General features: G+C 50.9%; 1 protein-coding gene across 1 annotated transcript in view; it reads left to right on the plus strand.

The window, feature by feature from the left end:
• Positions 1 to 9,649: 9,649 nt before the first annotated feature.
• Positions 9,650 to 10,281, plus strand: part of LDLR (low density lipoprotein receptor) — a 34,769-nt gene continuing 34,137 nt past the window's right edge. Inside the window, exon 1 of the mRNA XM_021717971.1 lies at positions 9,650 to 9,830. Within this exon, the coding sequence (XP_021573646.1) occupies positions 9,761 to 9,830 (70 nt within the window). The 5' untranslated portion in view covers positions 9,650 to 9,760. The remainder of the gene's footprint in view (positions 9,831 to 10,281) is intronic.

Consider the following 10,281-nt stretch of genomic DNA (forward strand, 5'->3'; position numbering starts at 1 on the left):
TTTTGATTTATTGTAGAGATGAGGTCTTGCCAAGTTGCCTAGGCGGGTCTCGAATCCGCGGGCTCAGGCAATCTACTCACCTCAGCCTCCCAAAGGCGTGGGATTACAGGCTGAGCGACTGAGCCCGGCTTTTTTTTTTTACATAGAGCTTAAGAAAAAAAAAAAAATTGGCCAGGCATGGTGGCCCAGCCTGTAAGACTGAGGCAAGAGGATTGCCTGAGCCCAGAGGTTCGAGACCAGCCTGGGCAACTTGGCAGGACCTCATCTCTATAATTAATAAATAAATAAATAAGCAAGCTGGGCATGGTGTCATACGCCTGTGGTTCTAGCTACTTGGAAGGCTGAAGCGGAAGGATTGCCTGAGCCCAGCAGGTCAGGGCTGGGATGGCTGTGAGCGTGCAACTGCACTCCAACCTGGGCGGCAGACTGAGACTGCAACTTAAAAAAAAGGAAAAAAAATTTGACCATCTCAGCCATGTACAAGTGCACAGTTCAGTGGCATTAAACACATTTACATGGTTGTGCAGCTATCCTCATTGTCATCTCCAGAACCTTCTCATTTTCCCCTTGAAACACTCCCTACCCCCTCCCAGCCCCTGGCATCCACCACTCCGCTTTCTGTCTCTGAATCTGACTGCTCTAGGGAGTCCTGTCGTGGAGTTGCCGCGTCTATCCTGTGGTGATTTCTTGTTTCACCTTGTCCTTATCTCATAAGTGAGCCCTGAACATGGCATCCTGGTGAGGTTGTCCGGCGTCATGGGAGCGCAGAGGGGAGAGCATTGTTCCCACTTGCCTCCACACGGCCCGCCGTGTGACCCCCAAGGTCAGCAGCTCTTCTGTTTGGTGGCTGATATCATTCCTGGCCCAGCTGGAGTCCTGTCCTCGGCCCCTCTGCCTCTGCCGACATCTCTCACCCTTGATTCCGCAGTCATGCCTGCCCGATAACACCGAGCCTGTTCCCAGCTGTTGCATCCGACCACTTGGAGGAAGGTCCGGCCCTGCCAGGCCCAGGGGCCCCAGGACTTTGCAGGTAAAGCATCAACTGTGGTCGGTTAAGCCTGACCTGGTCTTTAGAACCCCTGTGGCATCTCAAGAGAAACAGAACCCAACTGTTCTCCTCACCTCCACACCTCTCTCCCCTCTAGCCTCTTCCTCCCTGCTCCCCCACATTTCCAGTGTGGCACCCCCCCAGTCTGTGTCCCCAACAGCCGCTGTAAAGCATCTGTGAACTCCTGAAGAAGGGTCACATCCTTCTCTTGCTCAGAACCCTCCATGGCTCCCACTTCCCCTGTGGTACAAGCCAAGGTCCTCCCCACAGCCCACAAGGCCAGTCTGTTTTGTAGCTCAGGAAGCTTGCATCTGCTGTTCTCTCTGCCCCCAGCACCCTTCCCTCCATCTGTACCTGAGTATCACCCAGGTCTTTGCTTCAGCGTCCTCCCATCCTCGGAGAGGCTTCCTTTTCTGTCTACACCAAGAGCCAGTCTGGTAGCAGGAGGAGCGATGTGAACATTCTCTGTCTTGCTGTGGACAGGCATGCACACAGACATGTACCCCAAAAGATGGCACCCTGGCGTTTGAAGGAAGAGCAGGAGGTGGAAGAACTCTCTGAACTTCTCTCATCAGGCATGGTAGGTCACGCCTGTAATCTCAGCACTTTGAGAGGCCAAGGCAGGAGGACTGCTTAAGGATAGGAGTTCAAGACCAACCTCTCTAAAAATTTAAAACTTCTTCCTGCCAGGCACGGTGGCTCAAGCCTGTAATCCCAGCACTTTGGGAGGCAGAGGCAAGAGGATTGCCTGAGCTCAGGGGTTCAAGACCAGCCTGAGCAACATGGTGAGACCATTTCTCTACAATAAATCATTGAGCAAGTATGGTGGCACATGCCTGTGGTTCCAGATACTTGAAAGGCTGAGGTAGAAGGTTCACTGGAGCCTAGCGGGTCGAGGCTGCGGTGACCATGAGCATGCCACTGTACTCCAGCCTGGGTGACAGTGAGACTCTGACTCAAAAAAAAAGGCCAGGTGCAGTGGTTCATGACTGTCATCCCAGCACTTTGGGAGGCCAAGGCTAGAGGATTACCTGAGCTCAGAAGTTCAAAACCAGCCAGGGCAACTTGGTGAGACCTCATCTCTACAATAAATCAAAGAATTAGCCAGGCGTGGTAGCTCACGCCTTTAGTTCTGGCTACTTTGAAGGCTGAGGCAGAAGGATCGCCTGAGCCCAGCAGGTCGAGGCTGAGGTTCCTGTGAGTGTGCCACTGCACTCCAGCCTGGGAGACAGAGTGAGACTTCAACTCAAAAAAACCCACAAAACTTCTCCCTTTTCGCCTGAAACAGGCCATAAAAATTAAAGAATCGTTGCTCCCTTCTTCCCTGAGTCATCAAATCTTACTGATGTTCCCTGCAGTGGGTCATACACTCTCATTTCCAAGGGGGCCTCCTCTACCTGGAAGGAGAAAATGTCTTTATCTCTGAAGACCAGGGCCTTGTTCAGTTCTGCCCCCTCCCTGGTTATTACCATTAGGTCACTCCTTCTTTTGTCTGATTCACACTCTCTATGTCTTCATCAAAGTTAGTATAAAAAAGGCCAGGCGGTGGCTCATGCCTAGAATCCCAGCACTTTGAGAGACCAAGGATTGCTTGAGGTCAGGAGTTCTGAGACCAGCCTGGGCAACATAGTGAGACTTCATCAGCACAAAAAATTAACTGGGCATAGTGGCGTGTGTTTGTAGCCCCAAATACTCAGAAGGCTGAGGTAGAAAGATTGCTTGAGCCCAGCAGGTCAAGGCTGTGGTAAACTATGATTGTGCCACTACACCCCAGCCTGAGCAATAGGGCGAGACCCCCACTCAAAAAAGAGATGGATATCTGACTGACTTTTCCTACTTCCAACAAACTTTCCATTCCCCCCTAAAGCTTTCCAAACTCTTCCAGATTATTCCGGAAAACACTCATGAACTCTTCTAACTAGGAGTAGTCTGTAAGCAAAGTGCTTCACACAACGTAGTTCATAAACCATGACAAGGTAAAGATGGTTCGTGGCTGAAACTTTATTTTTTTAATTCAATTTATTTTTTGAGATGGGGTCTCATAGTGTTACTGAGGCTGGTCTTGATCTCCTAGGCCCAAACGATCCTCCCTCTTCAGCCCCTCAAAAGGTTGGGATTATAGATATGAACCACCATACCCAGCCCATGACAAAAAAAATTTTTTTTGAGTCTCTTTGCTTTGTCCAGACTGGAGTGCAGTGGCACACTCATGGCCACTGCAGCCTCGACCAGCGATCCTTCCGCCTCAGCCTTCCAAGTAGCTGGAACTACAGACGTGTGCCACTACACCCAGTTAATTTTTTTATCTGTTGTAGAGATGAGGTCTTGCCAAGTTGCCCAGAGTGGTCTCGAACCCCTGGGCTCAGGCAGCCCTCTCACCCCAGCCTCCCAAAGTGCTGGGATTATAGGAGTGAGCCGCCGCACCTGGTCCATGACTGAGATTTTAATTTCATGGATTCATGTAGATTAATAAGCAGCTGAAGACCAGGGGTGGTGGCCCACTTCTGTAATCCCAGAACTTTGGGAGGCCAAGGTGAGAGGGTTGCTTGAGCCCAGAAGTTTGAGACCAGCCTGGGCAACATAGCAAGACCTCATTTCTATGATTAAAAAAAATATTTAAAAAGTTTTTTTAAACCCACCCAAAAGTTAGATACGGAGTCTGACCTAAGAGGTGTAGACTTTCCTGTTTCCTGCTTTTCCCCACCTCCACCCCACCTAAACTCTTGTCCAGGCCTCCCTTCCCCATCTCTGAGACAGATCCCCAGATGTTATCTGCCCAAATGACAACTCCAATCCTGCCACTGCCAGCCTCAACGACTTCAGTGCTTCTCACGGCCCCCAAGAGAGTTTCCTTCATACAAATGTCATGTGAAGGTCTCAGTGTCCCTCCCAATTTTATTTCAGCCACACAGGTTCCCTGCCCCCGCCAAATTCTCTCTCCTCGCCTCCACCTCTGTGCTACTCCTGACCACTAGTTCCCTGTCCATCCTCACCCTGGTTGGAAAGCTGCCTTTTCTTCCAGAACATTCTTTGGAATACCTTATGAAGACAACACAGGGACTGTAGAACCATGTGAATGGGTGCTATGCTTTATGGGGGACAAAGGAAGGGAACACGAGAGGCTTTCTTCCTTGTATGTGCTTAGAATGTTCTAGAAGGATACATTTGGAACCATAGTCCTAATTGTCAGTGGGGCGGGAGGGGAGCTGAGTAGGAAGGAAGCTTTTCACTAGGCCCACATTTTGAAACTTAACTTTTAAAAAATCCTTTTGGCTGGGCTCGGTGGCTCAGCCTGTAATTCCAGCATTTTGGGAGGCCAAGGCAAGTGGACTGCCTGAGCCCATTGGGTTCGACACCAGCCTGGGCAACTTGGTGAGACCTCATCTCTACAATAAATAAAAAATTAGCTGGATGTGGTAGCGTGGGCTTGTTCCAGCTACTTGGAAGGCTGAGGTGGAAGGATCGCTGGAGCCCAGCAAATCAATGACTGGGGTGGCTGTGAGTGTGCCACTGCACTCCAGCCTAGGCGACAGAGTGAGATTCTAACTCCAAAAAAAAGCTTGCTGGGTGCTGTGGTGGGTGCCTGTGGTCCTGGCTACTTGGGTGGGAGGTGGGAGCGTCACTTGAGCCCAGGAGTTTGAGACTGCAGTGAATTATAATCATATCACTGCACTCCAGCCTGGGCACAGAGCAAGAAGACTGTCTAAAAAAAAAAAAAAGTGGTTAGAACCACACTTGATGTTTACAAATACCATATATGGGCTTGCATTTTTCTTTGGCTGCTTTTGTGTTGCAATTGCACCATTAAAAAAAAAAAAAAAACTCTGGGGAAGTCCTGCTGGTTCCTGTGTCTACTGGGCATGCAGTCAATAATCCTTCTGGGGAATCTACTGTATTTAGTTCCTGGGCTGGAAAAGTGATCAAACACAACCATGGGCAAATGTTCTCGTCAAGGTAAAGGACAGCAACCTGCTGCGCTCACCTGCCCTCACCTGCGTCCATGTCTCTAAGTCACCAGAAGGCTCTGAGCGGAACAGGTCCCTGCCCATCATGCCTGGCCTTGGGTCGTGGTGAGCCACCGCGGCTGGGTGCTGGCCTTCAAGTCGGCAGAGAAAGAGTGGCTGCAGAGGCCTCTGTGCCTCCCAGCAGGTACACCCAGGACCTGCCTTGGCTCAGTAAGTCTCAGTTATCTCCAGAAAAGGCCCAGGAGCCCAGTGAGGACAGGCCCTGTGTTTTGTGTCTTCAGTGCCTGGTGGCCTACTGTAGAAAGGGACACAGAAACAAGCGAACGTGGGAGTCTGTCCTGCCAGCTCACCCGCGACTACTCCAGAGACCTGCTACTTCTGAATTTCACTTTCATTTAGGAGTTTGATCACTGGGAACTCAGATCTTGTCTTAGGCTGTCCGTCCTTCATTTCAAACAGAACACGTGATTCAAAAGCAAACCTGGATTGAGAATGCAGAGAGTCCCTCCCTGAGTTGATTTTGGGAGATTTAAAACAGAGAAACACACCCCTTGCCCCAAGAACTCCGGGAAAGAGAACATGGCAGATTATGTCTATAAAAAGGGATCAGGCGAGCACGCTGGCTCACGCCTGTAACCCCAACACTTTGGGAGGATTGGTTGAACTCAGGAGTTCTAGAATAGTATGGCCGCATAACAAATTAGTAACATAATGTAAATTTTTAAAAATTAGCCAGGCATGGTGACAGAGTCCTGGAAGCCCGAAGCCTTGGCATCTCAGGAATGTGCTTTTCAGAGCATTTGTGGCTCTTTTCCAGGCCTGCCCTACCTTGTAGCTCTGGGGACAATTTTTTTTTTTTTTTTTTTTTTTTTGAGTCGGAGTCTCACTGTCGCCCAGCCTGGAGTGCAGTGGCCGCTCCCGGCCACCGCAGCCTTGACCTGCTGGGCTCCGGCGATCCTTCCGCCTCAGCCTTCCAAGTAGCTGGAACTACAGGCACGCGCTACCACACCTGGCTAATTTTTTTGATTCATTGTAGAGATGAGGTCTCACCAAGTTGCCAGGCAGGTCTCCAACCTGCGGGCTCAGGCAATCCACTCACCTCAGCCTCCCAAGGCGCAGGATTACAGGCTGAGCCACCTAGCCCGGCTTCTGGGGACAATTCAAGCCAAGTATCTTCCGGGAAGAGAGTCCCCTCCTAACGACTCCTTCCAGCCTTCATGGAACCAGGGCTATGCCAAGTGGATAGAGACCTGGACTCAACACAAACAGTGTGTTATGTCTTCTTGCTTTCCTTTCTTTTTTTGTTTTTTTTTAGTCGGAGTCTCACTTTGTCTCCTAGGCTAGAGTTCAGTGGCATGCTCACAGCCACTGCAGCCTCGACCTAATGGACTCAGGCGATCCTTCTACTCAGCCTCCCAAGTAGCTGGGACTACAGGCATGTGCCACCATGCCCAGGTGATTTTTTGTATAGATGGGCTCTCACTCTGTTGCCCAGCTGGGCTCAGGTGATCCTCCTGTCTCAGCCTTCCAAGTAGCTGAATCTGCAGGCACACGCTACCACACTGGGCCAATTTTTTAATTTATTGTAGAGACGAGGTCTTGCCAAGTTGTCCAGGCTGGTCTTGAACCCATGGGCTCAGGCATTCCTCTCGCCTTGGCCTCCTAAAGTGTTGGGATTACAGGCGTGAGCCATGTGCCCGGCTTCTTCTAGTTTTTCTAAAGGGATATGAAATTCAGTGATTCAGATTTATTTTTATTTTTGGGTTTTTTTTTTGTTTGTTTTTTTGAGTTGGAGTCTCACTCTGTCGCCCAGACTGGAGTGCAGTGGCCGCTCCTGGCCACCGCAGCCTCGACCTGCTGGGCTCCGGTGATCCTTCCGCCTCAGCCTTCTGAGTAGCTGGAATTACAGGCATGCGCTACCACGCCCGGCTGATTTTTTGATTTATTGTAGAGATGAGGTCTCGCTGCCCAGGCAGGTCTTGAACCTGCGGGCTCAGGCAATCCACTCACCTCAGCCTCCCAAAGGCGCGGGATTACAGGCTGAGCCACCGAGCCCGGCTTATTTTTGTTTTTTAGAGACAATGTCTCGCTCTGTCACTCAGGCTGGAGTGCAGTGATGCAATCAGAGCTCATGGCAGCCTCCAACTCATGGCCTCAAGCAATCCTCCCACCTCAGCTTCCCAAAGCACTGAGATTATAGTCATCAGCCTCTGATTTTTTTTTTTTTGAGTTGGAGTCTCACCTTTTACCCAGGCTGGAGTGCAGTGGCATGTTCATGGCCACCCCAGCGTCGACCTGCTGGGCTCTGGCGATCCTTCCGCTTCAGCCTTCCAAGTATCCGGAACTACAGGTGTATGCTACCACACCCAGCTAATTTCTGATTTATTGTAGAGACGTGGTCTCACAAAATTGCTCAGGTTGGTCTCGAACCCGTGGACTCAGGCCGTCTTCTCACCTTGGCCTCCCAAAGTGCTGGGGTTACAGGCTTGAGCCATTGCACCTGGCTGATTTTTTTTTTTTTTTGAGTTGGAGTCTCACTCCTTCGCCCAGACTTCCTTCCGCCTCAGCCTTCCAAGTAGCTGGAACTACAGACACACGCTACTACGCCAGCCTATTTTTTATTTTATTGTAGAGACGAGGTCTTGCCAGGTTGTCCTGGCTGGTCTCAAACCCGCAGGTTCAGGCAATCCACTCACCTTGGCTTCCCGAAGTGCTGGGATTACGGGCTGAGCCACCGAGCCCAGCCGATTTTGTTTTAAACATAGCATATGAAGCTGGATGTGGTGGCTCATGTCCGTAATCCCAGAACTTAGGGAGGTGGAGGCAAGAGGGTTGCATGAGCCCAGGGGTTCGAGACCAACCTGCGGCAACATGGCGAGACCTAGTCTCTGCAGTAAATAAAAAAATTAGCCAGGCGTGGTGACGCACGCCTGTGGTTCCAGCTACTTGGAAGGCTGAGGCTGTGGTGGTGGTGGGCATGCCACTGTACTCCAGCCTTGGCGACAGGGTGAGATTCCAATTTAAAACAAAAACAAAAACAAAAGAAGACATAGCATATAGGATAAGGAATTGAATTTAATGTGAAGACATCCATAAATGTTGGAATAATTCCTAGAACTTGCCTAGCCTTGTCAATATCCCAGGTGATCGCTACTTACTTCATTTGACCTTAGCAGTGAACCTGCCAAGTAGGAGAAACAAGCATTTTCATGGCCCCTTTACAGACTGAGAAAGCTAATTTACCTGCGCAATGTCTGTCTGGTTCCAAAGCAGGGACCTAACTGCCAAAAATGCTGCTCAAAAATGTTTCCCTCTGAATTAATCATTGTTTTTCTCTCTGAGGGTTCTTTGGTCCCATTGCTGCCTCCTCTCTCCTGAGCTTCTCTATAATCCTACTGAAAGCCAGGCGTGGTGGCTCATGCCTGTAAACCAGGGACTTTGGGAGGCTAAGGCAAAAGGATTGCACATAGTGAGACCTCATCTCTACAGTAAAATGAAAAAATTAGCCGTGTGTGGTGGCATGTGCCTGTAGTCCCAGCTACTCAGGAGGCTGAGGCAGGAGGATCTCCTGAGCTCAGGAGGTGCTGGAGTGCAGTGGCACTCCAGCCTGGGCCACAGAGGGAGACTCCAACTTAAAAAAAAAATCCTGCTGAGAGATCAGCATTCTCTGCCAACTCGTTTGCAAAACCCCACAGAACTCCAGCTCATTCCTAGGGTAGCCCTCTGGGACTGCCAGGCACTTTGTGGGGTTCAGACAAGTTTCCCACACACGCCTTTTTGGCAAGGGGCCTCTGGCAAACCCATGGATCCCAAGAGACTCCGGGGGAGGAGAAGCCGCTCTGCCCAGCTCTCCGGTGGGGCCAGGCTCGCCTGGAAAGTTGTGATTTGTTTTGATTTAGCTTTAAGGGAGAGGAAGCCGCCTGCCCTTCTGTTTGTTCAACTCCTCCTGAAAGGATAAATCAATATTTATGTCCAGACCCCAGGGAACGGTCAATTGATTTTTTTAGATGTTTTTGCTCATAATTCATCCAAGGGCTGGATCCCACAAAACAAAATTCTTTTTTCTTTGGCTGTATTTTCATGAAGATTTTATTTCAATTTCTCATTGATCACTGTTGATAAAGCTATTGGGAATGACCATCTGAAAACCATATGCAAATAAACTAAGCTAAGAATCTATATGCAATTCCTAGAAAGAAAAAAAGCAAATTTAGAAAGGGGGTAGGGTTTCTAATACTTCCAGTCTTTCCCTTTTGAGGCAGAATGGAGATTGTCACTAGGTGATTAGCGGGTTTGGGAGGATGGTTGTTATCTTTCTTTGGACACCAAAAAATCCCACACCCGTACTAGTAAAAAGTTGAGAAATTTCAGAGGGATCTTTCAGGAGACGAACTTGCAACTTTTTTTGGCGGGGGGAGTGGAGGGCAGTCAGCTTTTCACCCGAGACCCAGATAGTACAAATCAAGCCGTCTGTCCCCGCGCCGCTTGTGAGGGACTGGGAACCCGAGTCAGGAATTCACGGGTTAAAAAACCGATGTCACATCGGCCGTTCGAGACTCCTCCTCTCACTGTGAGGTGAAGACATTTGAAAATCACCCCACTGCAAACTCCTCCCCCTGTTGGAAACATCACATTGAAATGCTGCAAATGACGCGGACCCGCGCCCAGTCGCAGGAAGCCAGGGTTCCCAGCGCGGGCGCAGCGGGTCGTGATCCGGGTCGGGACTTGGACTGCTGAGGCTGCAAGCATGGGGTCCGGGGGTTGGAGGCTGCGCTGGACCCTCGGTCTGCTCCTCGCCGCGGCGGCGGGGGCTGCAGGTAAGGCTTGCTCCGGGAGGCCACGTGCGAGGAGAGGGACCCCGGGAATTTATTCGGGGTGGGGGTGGGGGGCAAAAAGTAATCACTCCATCTTTGGAAGACTTGCGGGATAATGGCACGAGATCTGACTCAAATGGCTGGAGGAGGCAGTGAGCGGGGCGCGAGGGTTGGGGGAGTCCGGGGAAAGCAGGAGAAACGGGGCGTGGCTATCTCCCCCAAGTCTCTGCCAGGTGAACCACCCCTCCTCCCTCCGAGAAGAGTGAGGGCTCCTCCAGCCCTAAAAGGAGGGACTCCCCTCCCAGTCAGTCATTCTAGGGGAGACGTTGACCCCTGCCCAGCCTGGGGGCGGTCCTCGCGGGCAGGGTTCCGAGGGGCCAGGCAGGCTTTGTGAGGCTCCGGGCACCGCTGCCGCCCCCGGTCGGGCCCCGCCTCTCCGGGGCCCCCCCGCGGC

The sequence above is a fragment of the Carlito syrichta genome, unplaced genomic scaffold, assembly GCF_000164805.1.
Source record: "Carlito syrichta isolate Samal-C Ts95f unplaced genomic scaffold, Tarsius_syrichta-2.0.1 Scaffold311628, whole genome shotgun sequence".
Lineage (NCBI taxonomy): Eukaryota > Metazoa > Chordata > Mammalia > Primates > Tarsiidae > Carlito > Carlito syrichta.